We start from the raw sequence: 22,863 nt of genomic DNA on the forward strand, positions 1-22,863 counted from the left end.
ATGATACATATTACGTGCAAGGAGTGGGTGAGGACGGGACTTTTAAGACAATCCTTCCCTTTGGGAAATATAACAGTACACTGAAAATGTAGCTCTTGTAAGGCTTGTAAAAGAGATTGGGGCATACAGTATAATGTAGCATAAAATGGAGTATGTGACTTTAAAGCAACTAATCTATTTTAGGCTAATGTTTTAAATTTTGCATTTGCCCCTTTTCCTTTCCCTCAGGTGAAATTGAATTGTGTTTCAAATCTATCACAAAACACTGGGGGATTTTAGAGGGGAAGTGAGGCAGGCCAGAGTTTAGTTTTCCTTCTGTACTTGCAGCCCAAACGTTTTACCTCCCCTTACCAGTAGACAAACCAGAAAGCAAAATCTGACAGTAAGTGCAATAGAATCTGCCTAATTGGATTCCCATGTTTAATTTTGGGATGTTTTAATTTTTTGCACTCTTTCCATCCTGAAGAAGCAGAAGGTTTTGGTGCCTGCTTGCTGCTGAAATCAATATAATGTTGCTTTATTTTTTTTTTTTTACCATCTCTTTTCCCTTATTAACCCGTGGCAATATTGTTCCAGGTGCCATGTTGACATTACTGCCCTGCCAACAAAGCAGACCAACTGCTTGGAGCTGCCTCTGGAGAAACACCCAGGGTCCCTGCTGATGCTGATTGCTGTTGCCCCATGCACAGGAGTTTCTATCTCTGATCTGTGTGTCTGTCCTTTGGCAGACCCCAGTGAGCAGCAACAGATTTCTCAGCGTTATGTGAGTTTGTATTTTTTTATTTTTTTTAATTTTCTTTTTTATTTTCTCTTTTTTTTTTTTTTTTTTTTTTTTTGTTTTGAAATAGTCAGAATTGCAGAAAAAGGAAATTCTCCAGTCGTAACGACGTGTCCCCTACCAAAGAAAACAAATAAGTGGAGTAGTTGCATGTTGACTGACAAGGAGATTGGCAGGGCAGATAGACCCTAGCAATTTGGCTGTTTGTATTTGTTGAGTTTTAAACTGTTGTAAACAATGCTGTTCTTTGCAAACTTGAATTGTATTAGGAGAGTATCATGGGGAATGAGACACTGAATATCATGAAGAGATAATAATATACTTAGCTTTATTCCCTCCTTTGGGAAGGTTATTTTCTGGACTTTAAATGTTGGGAGATAAAGCTTTGTGATGGCTTCCACATCCTCAAAAACTGGTCAGGATGGAATAAGTGTATTTCAATTGGTACCTGGGGTGGTTTAGATTGGATATTAGGAAACACTTCTTCACCAAAAGTGTTTTTAGCACTGGAACAGGCTGCCCAGAGAAGTGGCTGAGTCATCAGTGCTGTAGGTATTTAAAAGATGGGTAGATGTAGCTTTTAGGGACATGGCTTAGTGGTGGGCATGGCAGTGCAGGGTTAGTTGTTGAACTGGATGATCTTTGAGGTTGTTTCCAGCCTAACTGATTCTGTGATAAGTTATTTAGTGGTCCAATAGTGTCTGTGTCTTACTGAATTACAAGCAAAATACATCTCTATGCTTTTCTCCTTGCAGTGTATTAAGAATTCCTTTCGCGACATAAAGGACATTGGCTTCTTACAAGTCAAAGTTTTAAAAGCAGTGGACCTGATGGCAGCAGATTTTTCAGGTATTTTATTTCTGTTTTGCAGCATATGATGCTGTAATATATTGCAAATGATCAGTTGATCAAGGAAAACTAAATCATCCCATCATCTCTCTAGCACTGAAACCTGCCTCAGGGAGCTGAGATACCAAGTGGCTTTGACTGCCAAAAGTGTGTGGGAAGGTCCAGTGGATGGATATCTTAATTTCCCATTAGACCTGAGCAATCTGACAGATAACTTTAAGACAGCATATCATGCTAAGTGATTTTTCTATCAGGAATATGTAAAGTAAGAGTTGATACACAGTGATGGTACCTGCAAAGCAGAGCCTCTCCATGTTCTATCAGGTGTCTTGTGAATTTGGGGCAAGACAGAAAGATGTTGGGGAGTCTGATGTGGTGCTGGGTGTGGGGGTTTGTCACCACAGGCTGTCACCTGAGAGAAAAGTTGTCAGCAACGGGGCTGCGAGTGTGATGCTTTCTCTTTGAGCTTATTTGAGGCTTCACTTTGGGATGACCTTTTTGGTGCTCTTACTCCATGAAAAGTATGGATTTTCCACTGAGCTGTTCCTCAGGTTGTGCTTGGTCCTGACAGCAGTGGACACTAACACCTTTTAAAACCACAACTTTATATTGTGCCTCTGGGGGAAGTCTAGGAGGTTGATACTTCTCTGTAGCAACTGCCTGGATATTATTATTTTTATTATCATCTTCTCCAGGATTCTGGAGACCTTTTAATTCCCCTCTCTATCTCACAGCAGCTCATAATTCACAGGCACAGCATTGTGTGTTGTGTATTTGCTGACACAGTAATTTTTTAAAGATAACTTGTTGATAAAGGCATGAAAGATGGTAGAGGGAAAACATTTTTGCCCCATTCCCTTGTTTTTGTGAAGGCATTGTTACATAAGAGAATGCTGCTCCTGAAAAAGGAGCAAAGGAGAAAACCCACTATTAATTGTGGTACTATTTTAGGATTATATTCAATTTACTGCTAATCCTCAATTGGGAAAAAAAATTGTTTACTGCAGAGAGCAGTACTTTAAAGAACTGAAGAACTTAATTTGAAAAAAAACCCAAAAAACAAACAAAACCTTGTCAATAACAAAAGTAACTTGTAAAGAAATGCATATCTAAATTGACATAATATAGAGGTCCATATGGAATTAGGAGTGTAACTGCACCTTGCTGACTAATTTAATTTGATATGTTTAGCACAGGAGAACAGCCCCAGCTTTGCCATGTGCCAAAAGTTTCATCTAGAAATGCGTGGAGTTTTAATATAGACAGAATTCGTGGAAAGAGCTGAGCCCAGAAGGTTATTTACCCTCTGGAAAACTTTGCTGATGCTGAAGCAGTTGCATCAGTGATGGATTTGGCCCCCTCTCCCTCAGTACTCAAACAGGAGCATGTGGGTGGATAATGAACATTGGAAGAGACACGCAGGTTCTTGATTCTGCAATTCAAAGACTTTTCATACAGAGTGTGTGATACACATTCCTTGTGCATAGCACAGAATGAAATTCTGCTTAAGTAAAAGGTTACTCAGTCTGTCATTATATTCAAAATAACCCAGGCTTTGAGCCTGATTCATGAAGCAAATGACAAATTGTTTTTCAATGGCAGTGCTGAAAATATCCTAGTATTATGCTGTAATAGACCCACCAAATTGCAAAAGGATGCAGCCATTTTAGGTAAAAATAGCATAATTTCTGATCATGAAATGAGAGACATAAAGATTAATTATCTGTTCTGAGCCATTCATAAATGATTAGTGCAGCAATTATGGGCTTCCATAATAGAGCCCTCCTAGAGCAGTGCCATATTTCCTGCATTGCCAAGGAGACTGCTCAGATTTATTGTTATTGATAAAAGTAAATTCAAAGTCCCAGCTAAAAATCTAATAAAGGGAAAATCACAGAGGGAATCAGAGGTACAAAGATTTCCAAGGGTTAATAAAGGAGCAGCATGAGCAGGTAGTGTCCCCTCCCTGTCCCTTCCCATGGCAGCCAGGAATCTTAAATCCCCCAAATCTTGCAGATGGGTGGATATGATGAGTGTAATGCCACCTTATACCTTATTCCCACTGTAAAGATTGGATTTTGGTGTGATTGAGATTTCTGTATGTTGTCATCATAAATTTTAATTGCAAGTTTTTAGCCTGCTGTAATAATAGTGATCAGAAAACACACACTATCTGATTTGGTTTCAAAGAGTGTTCTGGGATTCCATATTTTACTCTTGGACATAAATTTTTGGGCTGGTTTCCAGACAGCTGTATCATATATGTAGAAGCTCTTCACCCACAGCTAGCCCAGTTTGAGCTTTCCATACTTTTATATTCCTAGATAATAGTTCTGTTGATGTGGAAATGACTTTTTCTGCTTTGTTGGATGTTTTCTGTGTACGCATGAGAGTTCTTCTCAAACACTGCATTTGCTCACTGACCAAAAAATAGCATTCAGAATACCAAATTATACAGTGGGATTGTTTTTGGCATATACCAGTTTGCATTTCAAGCAGTTTCTCTGAAAGGCTACATGCATTTTCCACACTTATCAGGGAATGGGCATGTAAGCTGAAAAGGAGAAGACAAATAGATTCCAGTAATACACGTGGTCTTTAAACTTTACCAATATTGACTAGTTAATACCCACTGTTTACATACTGAAAAGATTCCTGTTTAGTTTATAAACTTCTGAGAGTAAGACCCTTAAAAGCTCTGCATTAATAATACAGAAAATAAGGATTAAGAAAAGGACAGCTTTTGCTTAAATAGCTTGTTTGTCTGATATCTAAATCCCTGCATTGCTGACATATTTACTTGCCTACATAGAAGTTAGGCTGGAGTGTCTGTGGCTGAGTTGTACATGATCATTGGAGATGAGATTAATTCAGTTACTGACCCAGACATGCTGATAAGGGGCCACTCTTCTCACAAAGGAAACTGCTGAGCTGCAATGAGTTGGGAAAACTACAAAATCATTTAATGTGAGTGATCAAAAAATACATTAGTGAACATGTGTTCACCTAATAGATTCCATGTTGACATCCTTCTTTAGAGAGGAGGAGTTTTTTTGCCGTTTTGTTTTGTTTTGTTGTGAGGGGTTTGCTCTGTTTGCTGTAAGTACAATACTTGGATCATGCATGGATTCTCCAGTTGATGTTGGGTTTTGTTTCAACTGTGGCACAGTGTTGATCCTTCATAGCTTCAAGGACTTGCTCACATGGAACTAATTGAAGAAATGCTTCTGATTTCAGTCAGTGTTGTGCTTCTTTTCTCATGATGTGGATACTTAATCCTGTAATCAACTGAAGGAGACCACAGGCTCTAAGCAGAGGATAAAACAGGGAGTGTGACTGCAGCACTACTCCTTCCCTGGCTCAGAGCAATGCTCCTGCTCTCCCAAGGGCAGCTGAGTAATTGGCACCATGAACAGATCTTTCAAGGGTGATTCACTGAAGGTCTGATGTTTCAGGTGTTAGAGTGAAGCCCCCTGAGTGAGTGAGCTGTAAGGTAAGTGTTGGAGTTTCCAGAACTGGAGATGATCAGAGATACTGGTTTTTTTTTTGGCAAGTCATTCCAACAGAACGGGGCACTTTGCAGTTGCTTTAATGGATGTAATTTTATTAAACCAATCACTTCCTCAGCCCTAATGCAAAGAAAGAGTCTGCATACTAAATAGCATAACTGGTCCACTTAATTTTTCTTTCCTTTCCCTAGGTAAAAGTGATCCTTTCTGTGTCTTGGAGCTGGGAAATGACATGCTTCAAACACACACCGTTTACAAGAACCTCAACCCAGAGTGGAACAAAGTTTTCACATTGTAAGTGGATTGATTTGGAAATCATGCAGCAACTTCACTTAGAAGCTTAACTAGGAAAGCTATTGACTTTGGGGAAATGAAAAGGTCAAGTTTAAGATATGTCATTTTTTTTCATAGTCAGAGAGGATGTTGGAGAAATCTCAAATATAACTTAATTAAAGCCTTTTGCCTTTTACTAGTTCTTGCATGGAGTTTATTAATAGAAGTCATTAAAAGAAAAATTACTGTGATATTTATAGGAAGAATCATGACTAGACATAATGGAGTCATAGTTTCATCCAAGAGATAATGTAGCAGAAACTTGAGACCAGATACTCATGCCTACATTTTCCATAACTTAAAATAAAATATGTTTCATTGAACCTTAGTAGAATCCTTGCTTAATTTGAAGTAAGCAGAGAATTAGAGCTCATGTTTGTGTTGGTCTGTCTGCTGAATTTAAACTAGTCAAATGCTCCAAATCAGATGGAATTTTTTATGGAAATCAAGGTATTCATTTATTTGTCACTTTATTAATAATAAAAGTTATAATTTAGGTATTGCTTTTAGTCAGCCCAATTTTTTAATCTTGTTTTATGCTGACAAAGGCTTTTGTGAATAAGTGAGTGAGATAAATGTCTCCCAGGACTGCAGTAGTCTGTGCAAAGGCTGGCAATGAAGCATTTGTGACATTTGCATCTGTCCACTGGAAGAGCAGTTTGAAAATTATTAACTTTTTGCTAAAGCAACATTCATAAATACTAGGCTGGATGAGAACACAAGAAAAACTATCTGATTTTATTGACTAGAAATACTTTGCTATATTTCTGTTTAATTCAGGGGTGCAGCTGAATGCTTGTCTCTTGGAGTCCTTTCTCATACTTTGTTTTCAAGGAGCTTCCACTCATCTCTGTTTTTTCTGAGACTGTGCCAAGCAGATGAGTCTTGTCGGATGTTCAGCCAGAAAAATAAATCCAATAACAATCCAAATTTATTTTATTTAAAAAGAAAGTTTGTGTCTGTACTTCCTGTGGGTCTCAGAAATGTCACCTATGGACTTTCTCTGACTTTCTTACTAATGTTGCCTGGCTAATCCAAGCACCAAATCTGGAGAGCCAGTCAGGTACTCTCATCTCCCTCCTTAGATTTTTGTCCATTAAAAAAAATTAATTAAGCCTCTTATAAACTAATGATGATTTAGATTTATTTTGAAGCAGTGTGGATTGTTTTGGGTGGATGAGTCCATTTTAGCTGGAGCTTTCAATACCACTAGAAAGCCTTCCCCATTATATTCAGGTTTTCTGAAGCACACTTATCTGTGTGTGTCACTGTGCAGTTTTAATGCAAAAAACCTTGGGTTTGAATTCAGCCCTTGACCTCTCCCAGTTGCCAGCATTCTCTGTTGGATAGCTGAGCTTTACATTGATAGCATCACCAGTACAAAAAATACCAAAAAGTCACTGTCTGGTAGTTTCTTCATCTAGTTATGCAACTGAAACATGAGGGGAAAGCTTGGGGAGCACCCATCACTTGATTCATTTTGGGGGGGAATTTAATTAAATGCTAGTTATATACCCCAAGGTAATACAAACTTAATTAGTAAAACAGTAGTCTCAGATCTTTGTGGAGGAGACTGTGTACATGCGTATTGAATATTATTTTTTATGCATCTGCACTTTTTTGTTCCAGCCCTATTAAAGATATTCACGATGTTCTGGAAGTGACAGTGTTTGATGAAGATGGAGACAAACCTCCTGATTTCCTTGGAAAAGTTGCCATCCCTTTGCTGTCTGTAAGTTACCACATATCATGGTTGACTGGGAACAAGTTGCTTTTTTTTCTCCCCTTAGCACAAAACCCCACAGATTTAAACAGGTTTTGTGATCTATACATGCCTTAGTTGGCAGTGTTTATAGTTGTCCTTAGTGTAATGAGCATTGTCCACCCATCTTAGTACAAATGTGGTTGATTGGAAAGCAAATTGTAGAAATGTCTGTACTTCATCAGTGCCACGTAGGTCTGAGAACATAATTGAGTTGTTCTGTGTGTTTCCACATCATCTTCTGAAGGTAACATTTTAAGCATGTCCTTGTTCTGTCTTGCTTCTTTTTACTCCAAGAAAGTAATTGCACATCGCAGTAGGATTGACTAGAGATAGCTGTTGTTGTTGGCACAGCTGAATGAAATTACCTAAAAGGGGTGTTTTCCACTCCACAGTGCTTTTAAAGACTGGTGGCTTTTGTTCTGTAAACAAATACGTGAGGAGTGAGCGCTACCATGGGAGTGCAAAATCAAAAGTGGAAACAAAGCGAGCTCAGGGGAAAGTGGTTGCTTTGGAGATTAAGGAGAGTTGAAGCTTTTTCAGAAACAGCCAAAAAAGGCCAAGCTAAAGAGAGTGGAACATGAAAGAATCATTAAAAGACTTTTATAGAGGAATGGGGAAAAACAGCTTTGTGTTTGGTAAGACTGATTTAATTTTGAAACAAGACTGGCAGTATTAGTGATTAAACCAGATCAAGAAGACATAAACAGCTCCATGTCTATGTGCAGTGTCACAGAAGATTCTAGTAGTTTTTACAGTAACATGTAGGAAGAACTTTCTAGGCTGTGATTTATCAAATCAATTAGTAGATGAGGCTTGAAGCATCATGGGACTCTTGTGTCAAATTAGCCAAGTTGTGTGAACATGTTCAGCTGTAAGCATGGGGTTTGCTGGCAGTTGGGAGGCAGTGATGCTCTGCAGGAGTTCCCTGTGCTGAGGGGATGCTGTGACAGATATTTGTGCAGTTGAGCCCTGTGCAAGAGTGTGGGGTGATGATTTGTTGTACAGACATGCTGGTGTGATTCTCAGGGTTGTCCTGTGCAGGAGTTGGACTCAAGGACCCTTGTGAGTCCCTTTCAAGTTAGGGTATTCATGATGACATTTATACTCTCCATATATAACCCAATTCCAGCAGCACAGGATGTGGTGAGATGCTTTCGGTGTGATGCTGTGGGTAACAGCACTGTCAAATAGGCAGATGGCAGATCCTGATTGAAACTGCAGAGTGCAAAATTGCAGTCTTGTTTTGAAACATCCCTGTGAAAGCAGATTCACCTCTGCAGAAAGGCTGCCACACATCTTCCAGGGTTAAGGCAGGAGTTTGAGTTTTAGAGGTCAGCTGCTGCAGGAAAAGGCAGTGATGGATTTGTGGGGCTCTGTCCCAGCAGAGACTGGAGAAATTGGAGATTTCTAGAGGGAAAGCAAAGGTCCCATCTGATCAAGGCAGGCCATATAAGCCTTGCAGCATCAACACAGTTTAGGTAAGGGACCAGTCAAGATCAGAGAGGGGGACTGAAACATTTGGTGTTTCCAAATAAATAATGAACTGCATGGAAAACTCTTGAACTGACTTAGAGGATATGATCCCAAACTAAAGAGTGCTTTACAGTGGTAAAGAAAAAGGTCTATGTGCTCCAGTTTTGTTGTGATTTTGTCTTAATAAATGTATTTCTAGTATAGGTGAATTAAAACCACTGTGGCTTCTGAATCTCTTCACAAAAATGTATATGCTTCCATCCACCCTGTGCTGTTCACTCTGTGTCTGAAACAGGGGAACCCCAGAAATTTGGGGATTTGAAGAGCCTAAGATACAGGATCTGAGGAGTAAATACTGAGCTCTAAGAGGCCCACATGCTGTTGTGAGCTTTGCAATGTTCTTCCCTCCGTGGCTCAGACTGCGTGATCTTTTTGGGGTTATTTCAGACTGTTCATCTATTTTCATAGCTTGAGTTGTCAATATCTTCTATTTTAGAATAATATTAGAGTCAGTTGGGCATGGAGGATTATTTGATGTTTACAGGGAGGAAAAAACCTCTTAACATCTTTTATTCCATTTTTGATCACTTGGTTAATTTCTCCCCAAGTCCTCATATCTCTGATGTTACTGGAAGAGAGTGGCTGGAGCAGCTGCTCTCCTGCAGACCCAGTGCTTGCCAAATGGCCTGCATGATCGGCAGCAGGCTGTGTGGGCTCACAGTGAGAAGATGTTAGATTTGGATTTTCTGTTGATTTTATAGGCATTTGTCAAGTATCCCTTAGGAAGCATGTAACAAGGCAGAGGAGGGGAGTGCATGTGTGTGGTAATGTCCAAACTATTCAGTGTAGGTTTTTCTGTGTCCAAGGTTTGGGACCAAAAAAAAAAAAAAAAATTGTTTATGCTTTCCCTTGCCAACTGATCTTCTTCCTTCCCATCCAAACTTCTCTGCCTCCTATTTCAGTCAAATCTAGTGTAAATATACTCATCTCTGCTTCTGATTAAAAACATTTTGCACCTATTAACTTGGTCTGCTTAGACAGAGAACTGTAATTTTCTAAGATCTTTTTCTTCAAATAGGAATTTCAGTGTATGTTGTCATTTTGACTGTGACTTTGAATGTATCCTTTGAACCATTTAGATAAATATACTAAAAGAGAACAAAAGCAAAAGACTCAAGGAAGCCTCATAATCATGTAGATTCAATTTCTGTATGTAATCAGGCCTAATATTTGCCTGGCATTGAATTGTCTTTTGAAAATAGATGTGCTTTTGCCATTCTTTTTTCCTGTTAAAAATGCACAAGTTTGACTTGTGAGCTGTCAGCACATGAAGTAAGTTTACTTCAGGAATTGTTCATGGATGACTAGATTCTTTTCTTAATGAAAAATTGCCTTGAATAAAGTATGTGTTGGAGGGATATGAAATGTTTAATTAATATGACACCAAATTTTGGGTTAAATGTGTTCAGTAGTGCCACGCTGGCATTTTGCAAACATGACTACACCCTCATCATCACATTAGCACAGGAATAACCTTATGACTCAAAAATCCAGGGATGGTGAAATTATGTATTCTTTCTGTTCATCCTTGACTGTGATCTAGGGTTATTGAAGGAACCAAATAAGAAAAATAAAAAGCTGGGCAGCTTGAAAAGGGTTTTAAGGTGACAAATGATGAATAAAGCTGCAAACTTCATGATCTGGTAGATGTGATAAAGCAGAATTGGATAAATGCATATTTTCCTAGCAATAAACTGAATCTGGGGACAGTGGGAGAGAAGTTTTTAGTTTAGCTTTAACTTTTCTGTGCTGATCAACCTGTTGTACTTTTTTTCTCCTGTTCATTTTGTCAAATTACTCTAAAGCAAGTGTGAGACCTCATCTCAAGCACTGCTCTGGTCAGCCACATTCACAATTTACACTAGAAAAGAAACAGATCAGTGCTATCACAGTATCCAGCAAATGGATCCTTCTCTTGCTAGAGGTGACCCATAGAGTAAGCCTTGGGCTGGGAGGGAGATTTTGGGGTGTGGGGAGTGAAAGGGAAGCCCATGAGCACTGAACTGAGCAAGCTTTTGTGCCAAAAACTGGAGAAGAACCTGGGTAATGGAGAAGTAGGGCAAAAACTTTATTACTTCAAGAAAGAAGTTTGATAGGTTTTAGAAGTTTTATAGGTTCTGGGGGACTTGAACTAATTATCAAAGAAGTCCTTTCTGTCTCTGTGTTCCTTTGTGTCCTAGATCTTAGTCAAGGCAACCATGTGTCTTTGTGAGGGTCTGTCTTTTTTCTTCTGCTTCAAGAGACTCCTATCTCCTAGAAGGCTGCAAGTTATTAGAGACATGGGAGCATATAGTGTGCTTCAATGAATTTGAAAGCAGAGTATATCAAATATCCTCATGTAGAAAGGCCTTTTGAGTGAGGAGTTGTAGCGCAGAATGGAATGTTTTTTATCTGCTGGATTATCAGGTCAGAGTAGTCCTCAGCTGCACCCCTTTTTTCCAGCCAACAAGAAGAGATCTATGAAATATTCTCAAGTGCTAGGCAAGGTCAGTAGCCAGTGATACACTGAAAACAAGGAGTGTGCCTTTGGCAAGCTTGATTGTCTGAAGGATGGCCTGGATTCAGAGAGCAAACACCTGACGATTGCACTTACTTAGCACTTGACCATGAGTGCACAGTCCTTTCCAGGAGAAAGTTTTAGAGTTTGAGAAAAGTGAAATTGCTGTGTTTATGCAGTGGAGGCAGCTGTGAAGTGTGCTGTCTGTTCTGACTTTTATCCTGATCATGAACCAGGATTTTTGGAATGGGGAAAAATTCCCCACCTCAACAACATCTTGTTCCTGGCATTAGATTCTCCCCCAGCCACTCTGCTCACTGAAAAAGCACCAACAGGGATGTTGTCTCAAGTATCACCTAGGATCCTTGTGCTCCCAGGGCTTTCAGCTCCTCCTCAGACTGGCTCAAAGCCCTCATAGGAAAGCCCTGCCTGCTTTCTTCCAGTCCATCAGCTCCATATCTCTTTGGTCTTTGGATAGCAGTCCTCTGCCAAAAACCCAAATTTCCATTCCACTCTGGATCCCACAGGAGGTCGTTCAAAGTGAAGTGTTTGGGTTAAAGAGTTTTGGGGCGAAGGAACAAGCATTTTGTACAAAATTGGTTCGGTGCATGTGGCAAGACTGGGGAGGAACAAAAGTCTCTTTATTCATGTCCGGATGAATCAAATACGTGGCTTGCTTTCATCTTTTCCTGGGGAAAGGCATTGTTTGATAAGGGGAGGTGTGTGTCTATTACAAGACAGCTTTATGTTATGCAGGGCAAATGGGATGACATTGTGCATCAGCAATGAGCTCAAGCAGGAATATCAGAGGTCCCAAATGCTTGAGATGAATTACCCTTGGAGAGTGGCCATTACCCTCTCCACACGTCACAGGTGTTGATGTACAGAGGTTTAACCCAGCGTTCTTCTGTCAGGCCATCAATATATGACATTGAATCTGCATCAAAGCTGGATACAGAGTGAAGTTTTCTTAAAATCAATGTAAAAAAAAAAGCCTCTAAACCATATTTCTTTAAGACAAGAGCAATGAAAAAACACGCTTTGCTGCGTAAGGGTCCTGTCTTCTCCGTGTTTTGTGTCATATCAATCTTGGCTTTTGCTATTTCATTAAAATTCCCAAGCGGTCAGAAGGTTGTTGCTTAATAGATTTAGCATTGGCTGGCTACATCAATACTGTGTTTAGTCACATTTGTTTTACTGGGGACATCTGTGCAAAGAGTTTAGCAAATATATTCATTCATTTGAGAGGAACCTGGTGCACTTTGGACCTTGACTGGATGGTGGTCTTGTGTACCTCAACATTTCCTTCAGTCAGAGGCAACTTCAGGGGGTGTTCTGCCTCAAGTGCCTCTGTAGGTTGAAATATTTATTGCAGAAAAGACTTCCAGCTTTTCTTCCAACTGATAATTTCCTTTTTGTGGTCCTGTATGGAGAAGGGATGTGACATAGAATATACAGTTATTTCTGTGAAAATATGGATATGGTTTTGTCTTTATGTGTTTGCTCAGAAGAGGGAAATGCCCCAAATATCAGAAATTCCCATAGGATGAGAATCCAGACTATTTTTCTGATGGTGACCTTGCAAAATACTTCATGTGGGTGTGGTAAGAACTGCTGTCTTTGTGTTAATCCCAGGGTTATGGCAGTCTTGCTTGGTGGTTGAGCCCCAATAAGCTATTAAGAAGCTTTCAGAATGCAGGCATTAGCACTCAGTGAGGATATAAAGCATCATCAATAAAGGAATAATATTGATTACATCTCTTTAAGGTGCTTACCTGCAGATATTTTCACATTTAATTTGAATATTCCTTTCCCTTCCTTTTCCCATAAGTAGATGTTAAGCTGTTTGAGACACAGATAACAGAACTACTCATTTTGACAAATCCATGTGACATCATCAAGTTTGTAGAAAAAAGATGTCTGGGTGACAGAAGAAATCTGGTCTTTCTGACATTGAGGTTCATCCCATGACCCCAGCCCTGGCTGCACTTTTCCACACCTGGAGGGAGCATTTAAGCAATCTTTGAGAACAGCAGAGACTGGGGGAAAGTACCCAGAGAGCAGAAAGAAATAGATGCAAAATGAAATTATTGTAACTGTCTGTCTCTCAAGTTGGGGGAGAAGCTGAACAGAATCTGAACTCTGCCCCAAGAACAGGATGCAGTGAAAATGAGGAGTCTTCAAGGCTCTTTTGCATGTTTTCCTGTGGGCACAGTTGGGACATGCCACCAGTGTGATCCCCATGCAGTCATGGTTCTTAGAATTACCCTGTACCTTTTGTTGAACCACACTGCCCTAGCACAGTGCCAAAACTGTAAGGGAATCTTTTTTTTGACTTCTTTTTTCAGTTTTTTTTTCCTTTTTATCCATATTAAAATGCAGGGGAGACAGGCCATTTCATAGCTTGCCATTTCATAGCTTGCCATTCTTTTGTGCTTTTTTCCTTCTGAAGAAAGTCTGAAGCTAAAATATCTGTATGAATTACACTTAGAATTAAATATGCCAAATAAATCTGACTGTAAAACTTTATTTGCACTGCATTGCTTCCTGCCCTGTTCAATTTAAGAATACCAGCAACAATAATAATGACACCATTCAAGAAGTTTCCCAAGCAACTTCTATTTACAAATACAGAGGTGGAAATTACTTGTTGGTGATTTAAAACTTACTGTTTGAAAACACCTGCAGGCACACCCAAAATGTTTGATTCAGCTCCAGCTCTTCAAATGGAGAGTGTTTTCCCCAAAGTATTTTTTTGAGTGCAGAATACCACAGTATCAGGCTCAAATACTCAGAAATATTTTTTTCCTTTTTTCTATCAATTTAGCTCTATGTCACATTTCTTTTCCTTGTGGGTTATGCTCTTGAAAAATGTGAGAAAGAAATAGATCCCAAAGAACAGAAAGCGGCTTTTCTACTAGCTGTTGCTTCTGGTTTAACTGGCTGAAATGTGATGAGAAATTTATATACCTGAAACAAAGAAATTCAGCTCCAAAATGAATAACCATGGGGAATCCAGAATTAGGATATTGTGAAATATACTGGACATCTGCATCTCTGCAGACACACAGGGAATAAAGTCCATTCTATCCTGTCACAGCAGAATCCATGAATCAAAGCTCAGGCTAAACCTGTTGCTGCTTGCACCCAGGACCTCAAACCAAATCCTTCTGTCTCAGTATTCCTGCCATCAGTAAAATAATTTATCCTTTAATTTGTAAAATTTAACAAAATCACTATTTTCCAAAAAAAATTTCGTTTTCATTCAGTAAATTTGTTTTGCCTTTTTTCTTTTCTTTTTGAAGAGGGGAAAAGCAAATTGGTGAGAAAGCAGAAACCTTTATGATGGGTTGACAATTCTGCATGTGGCAGTTGGCCTGAGGACCTTCTGATGCCAGTCCATTTGGCCCTAGGAAAGTGTTTAATCACTTTGGCATCTCTTCTGCTTTGAGTCTGCAGGTCTGCAAAATATTTCTTTACCTGCCCCTTTCCTGCAGCATCATTTGCTGCCAGCCCCAGCACTGTGTGTGCTCTCTTGTGGTGAAAGCAGAGGTGCTTTGTGATCAGTTTAGTGTTACTGGTTTTATTTATTGGTATTAAATGAATTCCACATAGGTCTCTGTAACTGTAAAGCTTTGGGTGAGAAAATAGGAAATAGCTGGAATTCCTGGCTGTACACCACTGAGGTTACAAAGTTGGTCCTTGTGAGATCCCTCTTCTCTTGCAGTCCTTAGGCAGAAATCCCATCTACCTTTTTTGGCTGTTTTGGTATAGAAAGGGTGGAGCAACATTGGGAAAGAAAGTGACCTTTCCCTTGTCCTGTGAAATCATTTAGTTCCTATTACACCTTTTTTTTTCCTTACTTATTTCTACCATGGTTTATATGAGTGCCTCTTCTAAATGCCAGAGCAGCAATAGCCATTTTAAATATGGTTGCAATTTCATGCCCCCAAATTTCCTCCGTTATCTTTAATCTTTGATCATTACAGTCCCTCAATATAGCTTTTTGGTAAGCTGCACTTTTTTGTGTTACTGCTGTTTAGAATTAACTGGTCTGCTTCCTAAAAAGCCAAATGTTTAATCAATACATATCCCACTGTGTGTAATAAATACATTTCTGCCATCATTTTTGAAGAGAGAATGCTTTTGCTTTGAGCCAAATAGTTTACAATATGGCAAGGAAGGTATTTTGGTTTTGGGCTGTTTGTTTTTTTTTTGGTTTTTTTTTTTTTTTTTTTTTTAATAGATGCTTAATGAGATAGGACCAACGGGTTGATCAGAGTAGAGAAGTGGTATTGAAATTCAGGGGTGATGTGGGGGGAGAAGTCTTTTACATGAATTAGTTAATTTTGAACATTTGTTACATTAGCATTCGCTCCACTTCAGCCGATTCATTTCTTTGGATTGCATTTGTTTGCTGGGTAATAATTTGATAACATTGCAATAAACTAAGCATTAAGAAGTGGTTTCGTGTACTGGAGTGTGCAATAGGTAGGTAAAGTTGTTGTTTGTGGCTCTTTTCCTAAACTTTGGAAGAAAAATCCCATTTTAAACTTGTAATAGCAGAGGCTGATTGCTTCTCATCAACTCACTGGCTTCCAGGGCAGAATTTTCAGACTGATTATTGCGTGCAATGCTCTACTATAAAGTACAAGGTCTGAAAATTAAAGTTGGACCATAAGAGATTTAATCTGTAAATTTATAGGTCTCTAATCCAACAGTTGTTTTGTATTTCAGGCACCGAGTATATTATCAGGGTTTGGGAGAAGTTTTTATTTTTTATTCTTTTGTGCTTGAGTTATAATTATTTATTTATTTGTTTGCAGTGTCTTTAAATTGTATTCAGGATTACAGCCAGGAAAATATTATGCTTTTTCTCCCCTCCCTACCCCAAACTATAGATTAGAAACGGTAAACAAAGTTGTTACACACTGAAGAATAAAGACTTGGAACGTGCTTCAAAAGGAGTAATTTACTTGGAGCTGGATGTCCTATTTAATCCTGTAAGTTGAAGTATTTTCTTTTTGCTTATCACTGGTGTAAGAAAAGTGCGAATCTGCAAGGACGAGGGTGGGGGTGATGCTTTTAAAACCAGGAGCCAAGCCAGAAAAGTCCTGTCCCCGTTGCATCTGGTGGTGGAGGGATGTTTGATGTTGTGAGTGAAGAAGATTTGGGCTGTCTGAGCTGTGGCCCCTCCAGGTGGATGGGACAGAGAAGGGGCATTCCTGGAGGGACAGATAACCACAAGCCACCTTAGGAAGGAGGTGCTGATTGCTACAGCCACAGCTTCAGTTGAAACAGCCAAAAAAGGGCTTCAGGTTCATTTTATTATACATTACTTTTAATACCTAGTTCTCCCCTGAAAAGCTGACCCAGGATGTTCTCTTCCCAGGGTGTTGACAGGAAAATTAATGAGGCATGGACACAGTGCTTAGTTTTTAGGTGGCTGAGTCAGTCTCAATCCTTCATGCCCTCCAGTCTTTTACTGAGTTTAACTCCTATTTATTAAGGGCATTGTGGGCTGTGCCACAGCTCTGCTCCTGCTCAAGTGAGTCCAGCCTCATCTAAGTTAAATTGTCTGCATTTTCCTTAGCATGGAATCATGGAATGGTTTGGTTTCCAAGGGACCCTAAAGCTCATCTCATTCACCCCACCCTGCCATGGGCAGGGGCACCTTCCCCTACACCAGGCTGGTCTGAATCCTGTCCACCTGAATGTTTTCAGGGATGAGGCATCCACACTCTCTGGCCAACCTGTGCCCGTGCCTCATCATCCTCACTGTAGCAAATATGTATTAAAAGCAACTCCTATGTCACACAAAGTCTGGAAAGATTGAGAGATGCTGAATTTCCTAATCTTCCTGAGCAGCTCTGGTGCTGTGAAAATGAAATAACTCCTTTAAAACTACATGGTCTCATTTTTATTAATTTTTTTCTTTCTAGATAAAAGCAAGTATTAGAACATTCAAGCCCCGAGAAAAGCGCTTTATTGAGGAGAACCGCAAATTTTCTAAAAAGGTGAAAATTGGGTCTGGGCTAAGCTTTTGCATCTGTTTCTGAAAGATTTGAATTGCTGTAGCACGGTTGCAAGAACAAAACCTATTTATGCATAAAATGCTGAACACATGTAAATTCAGTGTATTTCTGTATATATTAAAAGGTTTGTTTGTGTTAACATGAAATTGCTTTCTGATCTGGCTTGCATCAGTAGTTCTGCTTTGTGCTTCAGAGTGGGGAAATGATAGCTGTGGATTTTGCACACTTCGCAGCACTTAAAGCTCAATGAGAGCCTTATTCTCTGTGAAGAAAAGCTAAATTCCTTATGTAAAAAGTCCATAGGATTTAAGAACAATGGCCATTATTCTTTCTAAAATTGAGAGGCCTTATAAGTCTAAAAATCCCTATTTATTTCTATGGACTAGTCCAAAACATGTAGAAAAGAGGAGCAGACTACATTCTCTCTGTCCCTTTCCCTGAGACATTGATGTATTTTAAGAATTGAATGACGATAAAGGTAGGTTTGTATAACTGTTTTATTTAGTTTTGGCATCAGTTTGTGCCTTTTTTTAAATTTTTTTTTTGTAAGAGATGAGGAAAATCTGGAAGGTTTGGATGTAATCAGAAAGCAGACAGGAGCTGGCGAATGTGTCTGAAATAGAGGCTTTATTTGTGATATGTGCCCTGGCACACATTTGTAGCCTAAATTATCCCTTTTTCTGAAGCAATAGTAGGATATTAGTGTGTTTGATTAAACTCCTCTTCTCCTCCCCTCCTCCCACTCAATATTTATCAGATCTTATCAAGAAATGTTGATCGCGTGAAAAAAATCACCATGGCAATATGGAATACAATACAATTCCTTTGGAGCTGCTTTCTCTGGGAGTCCACGGTGAAGAGCCTGATAGCATTTGTGGTAAGTGGATTTCTTCTTTTATTGCCTGGGGCTGAGTGATCCAAGATCTGGAGTGTTCCCGTGCCTTCCTGCCCATCAGTGTTCCCATGCCTTCCTCCCCACCAGCACGAAGCCCTTTCTCCTTGCCTGTTGTTGCTGTTTTGTGGCTGCAGGGCAGCTTGGGCCACGCTGGGCCTGGTGGGGATGGGAATGAGAGTTGAGGAGCAGCCTTTCCTGGCTTGGAGCAGAGGCATTCACCTCCTGCACTGAGCTCTGGGGATGCCCATGTCCATGGTGGGTGATGCACAGGCTGTAAATGTGTGGCGACCCTGGAATTTTGGATTATTTTTAATTTGAAACATGGCAGCTGTGGGGTAGGAAAGGCAGGAGGTGGTGGCCAAGAGTGTGATGTAGGGAGATGCTTTTGGTCTCAGTGGTGCAGCGAGCTGATGGGTTTTGTGCCTTCCATCTTCCATTGCACTGAGGCATCACTTCACTGCAGGGTATCAATTCCTGCTCTGCCTGCCTGTGTTGGCATTGCCTGTTGCAAATTTATTCTCCTGACTGTAATAATACATTGTTTGAAAGAAAAAAAATAGGAGAAGTCTGGTCACTGCAAACCAAAAACTAACTTCTCCACCTGCCTATCCCACTTTTCATCTCTCTCCTTTTTCCTCTTGGTAGCAAACACCCCATTTGCAGTTTTCTCATAATCCACTCAAGCACGAAAAGATTTTGCCTGCTCTTTATTCTGCAGTGTGACATTTTCTTCATGCTTGAAATGTTTGGCATGCCATTAAAGGTTGCAAAAATCGTTTTGTGGTGGTCCAGCATGCAGAAAGGAAGTTTTTGAGTTGAGTGTTTATTAAGCAATACAACATCCACATCACTAAGATTTTCTCCTGCATTTACCGTCTATGAATTTGTAACATGCTTAAAGGATTTTTTAAGGAAAACACTTCAGTATTTGCCACAGATGGGTAAAGTAGACCAATCCTGATTGAAAGAAGCTTCAGAACAAGGACAGAGGATTTGTCTTCACCCTGTAGGTTAGAGGGATGGCTCACACAGATGAGTGGGTAGGATGAAGAGGGTCTTTTCTCTCTAATTTTTTGTCTTCCTGTTTCTTGAAGTTCATTCAGAAGATATTATATTATACATATTACATGTAGTTAATGGCTGGAGAGCAGCATGGTTGGTACCTCACTGAAGTAAGAGTGCTGTACAAAAGAGTTCTGTGATTGTGTCCTAGGGAATCAGATGGTCCTTCATGCTGGGGCTGGAAAGAGAGGATAAAATCCCAGTGTCCATGTGCTGCCATCACTGTACAGCAGGAATCTAAGCACGTATTTAAAAGGATTGCTCTTTTTCACCAAAGTGCTTGTGAAGTTACAACTGTCAAGTTCAGTTTTCCAAACCTAGGAAAAGTTTGGAAGGGGTGGAGAGGCAGAAAAGTAAGAAGGTGGGAAAATGGGTCTACAGAAAAAGGAATTTATTCCCAGTGAAAAGGAGTATGAGCAGGTTGCCAGTTACAGTTTGATAGCATCTTTACTGGATTCCATAATACTCATGGTTTCCTGAAAGGAAGTGGGTAATGGGAAAGGAATAAAAATACTCAACTCTAAGAATAATTACCACAGACTTCTTCTACAACCCAAAATTTAAGTCTATCTGATTTTTCTCACATGGAGATAATTCAGCTCTGGCACTAAAAATGAAATGCTAATTATATATCTCTCTCTCACTATTTCCAGCGTGAGTGTTCATAGTATTGAAAATACTCACAGAGCACGGTAGGTGCAGCATCCCTCCCTGCCCAGTCTGTGTGGAAAATCCACTCCTCGTGTGCTGGTTAAAAGATGAGGTGAGGAGGATGCACAAAGCTTCCTTACCCATTTTTCAACTGTGTTCATGAAACCCTTTATTGGGTTCGATGCCAGTTAGGCCCTCAAACTAGAAAATGTGGTTTTTAAAAATTATTTTGCCTTACAGATGATGTCCCTCAGGCCCCTGGCAATTACCATTCTGATCTGGTATTTCCCTTGGTTTTCCTCTACAGGTAACCAACCCATGCCCCTTCTTCCAAGGGGGAATGAAGTGAGGGAGGAGGAGGAGGAAGACAAGCAGGCAGTGTAATCATGAGAGCCTTGTTTTCTTCAGCAATCAGACAAAACCCACTGCCATACAGATAAAATATTTGTGAGGTTGTCAGAGGACAGCAATAGCCAAGAACATGGAATCTTTCACCTTCCCGTTTCAGTTTTCCCTCCCCATTAGTGTGACAGCTTGTGTGTGTGACAAGGACCCAGCTGCTTTTGGGGGTGTAAGAGAAAAAGAGGGACAGGTAAAGAGGGAGGAAACAGAGGACAGCACAGGCAGGACACGAGTGAATGAGAAAAATGCTTTCACTCTGTTTCCTCATTTATAAGATTCATCATCCCAGGCTAAATTTCTTTATTAGGATGTAATGGTGAGAGGAGACAGTCCCAAGAACAAGTGAGTAGATGAATTTTTTTGGGCTATAAAAATGTAATCACATTTTTCATCAGCGTTCTGTGCTTTTAATCTGATGATTTTTCATCTGAGTTAATTGTATAGGCACAGAGGACACTGGGCTCTGCTGAAGCACATGTAAAATCAGTATCTTTTTCAAGCTTAGAGGTTTAGGAAAGAGGGTTGAAAGGTAGGTGAGATGAAGAGCAAATTTTCACTTTTGGTGATGTTGGCCATGTGCATACAGGGTTTGGTGGAAATGGTGTTACAAACTAGAGAAAACATCCTGGGTCAGAGGAAAGGGTCACACAGGATTTCTGAGTTCTTCATAGTTTACCTCTCTTCACTGATCTGGTGTGAAAAATGGCTACACATGGTTGTGTCCACCTGGGAATATCAGGAGTATTGCCCCATGTGAAAAATGTTGCCTTGTAGAGTTGACAATGTTCATATACCAAGAGATACTTTTAAACACTTTGTGTATTCTTCTCCATCAGTTCAGGGTTTGGGGGGATTTGTAGATTTTTAAGACCAAAAAGACCTTCAAACACCCCTTTCTTTTTAATCCTGGTACAGTTACCTCTGTATTCAAGCCAGTATGTTGTGTTTTGGTTGAAGCATACGTCACAAAAAGTTCTTTTGAAGATACCTGGACACATAGTCCAGTACATCCCTGTATGGTCCTTCTCGTGCCTGACACACTCCATATCCTACCTTGGACAATTTTCTATCATTTTGCAGTCTCAGTGTTGTACTTTTAGCCTGGTCCTCTTCTCTCCTTCCTCATCACACTTTTCTCCATTGAGACATCACTTCCACACAGCATTACTGGTATCCAAAAGTTGGATTGTGTCCTGCAGTGTGCCTGGGGAAATCTTCTGCTCACAACTCAGCTTTTATGTCTGATTATAACCTGTTTGTTTTTCCCACTCATGCATACAAAAACTTGTCTTCTTACCTTCCTGTTGCACATTTAAACCAAATTTTTGAACCTTCCTTCTGTATGCAAACACTCCCTGCCTCCTCTGCTCCCCCTTTGCTGGTTGTGGAAGTGAGGTCTGTAATAACCAAATCATTCTTACTGTATTATATGTATTTTTTAAATATTTAAAAGTTAATTTTAGTCACAATGATTTTCATGAGGAATTATGCATCATTGCACATTGTGCTTGTGATTTTATACAACATAATTACACCTTCTATTGACAGTTTTCTCTGCATTAATGGTAATTATGCCATTTAATGAAATTACAGTAATTGCATTAAAAAAATATAAGCTGGTGCAAATTAAAAGGATATATTGACTGGAATTTTTACTATCATATATATATTTTTTAAAAGTTTGTATGATAGTTGCAAGAGACGTTGACAGGATCAGGCAAACGAATGGAAACCAGCCACCAGAGCACCTCTGGTGTGGCTGGTAGTGCTGCTGCTGGATTCCTTCAGGGTCCCTGCACACTCACCCATGCCAGAAATACTTCATTTTCACTGCCAGCATTTCCCACTCTATCAAGTTCAGGATTCTTGCTGATCCAGGCTGCTGCCAGGGTGGGGACAGGTGAGAGGGATTTTTCCAGCTCAGCCCTTGCTGGCAGCAGGGACCAGCCAGACAAGGAATGCAGCAGGCACAGGCAGTATTTTTTTATTTTGCAGTGACATTGCACTGTGTCTACTAATTATTTTATGGTGGCTTAGTACTGGGAGGAAGGGGAGGAGTGTGTGGTGATGCAGCATAATGTGTTGGAAATGTGGGGCTTCTGGTCAAGCTCCCTGCAGCTATTTAATGGTGCACAGCTGGGAAAATGACAGGCATGGGGTCATTTTGGAGCACTTTGGGCTTCCCAGGAAGCTGGGTGATGTAAGAGAGAGGAAGCCCTTGGGGTTGTGCATGCAGCAGCACAGCCCAAATGTAAACTTTTGTGCCCCTTGCTGCAGAGGTGGGATTTTGTCACTCTTCTCCATTGATACTCCAAAGATCTTTAATCCCAGAGGGAGCTCAAGGATGTCTGATTTTGGGCACTGCCCTCTTGGGCTGTGGGAGTTTTTGGAAGGCTGAGGAGCCCCAGGGCTGGCTGGGTGAGGCTGCAGGGATGTGCATTGCTCTGCCAGTTTGCTTCAGGTCTGACCTGGGGCAGGAATAGAAAAAGGACAGAGCCTGCAGCCTGTGAACTTCTGGGCATCTCTGCTGGGAGTGTGATGGAACACTCTGCAC

General features: G+C 40.1%; 1 protein-coding gene across 14 annotated transcripts in view; it reads left to right on the forward strand.

Moving 5' to 3' along the window:
- The window catches only part of MCTP2 (multiple C2 and transmembrane domain containing 2), a 128,236-nt gene that overhangs the window by 64,481 nt on the left and 40,892 nt on the right, over positions 1–22,863 (forward strand). For all 14 annotated transcript variants that reach the window (XM_085588904.1, XM_085588905.1, XM_085588906.1 and 11 more), the window contains 7 exons: positions 577–763; positions 1,534–1,627; positions 5,328–5,430; positions 7,099–7,201; positions 16,166–16,267; positions 17,207–17,281; positions 18,057–18,176. In XM_085588904.1, coding sequence (XP_085445030.1) covers positions 577–763; positions 1,534–1,627; positions 5,328–5,430; positions 7,099–7,201; positions 16,166–16,267; positions 17,207–17,281; positions 18,057–18,176 — 784 coding nt within the window. The remainder of the gene's footprint in view (positions 1–576; positions 764–1,533; positions 1,628–5,327; positions 5,431–7,098; positions 7,202–16,165; positions 16,268–17,206; positions 17,282–18,056; positions 18,177–22,863) is intronic.

Source organism: Lonchura striata, chromosome 10, assembly GCF_050655825.1.
Source record: "Lonchura striata isolate lonStrDom1 chromosome 10, ASM5065582v1, whole genome shotgun sequence".
Classification (NCBI taxonomy): Eukaryota; Metazoa; Chordata; class Aves; order Passeriformes; family Estrildidae; genus Lonchura; species Lonchura striata.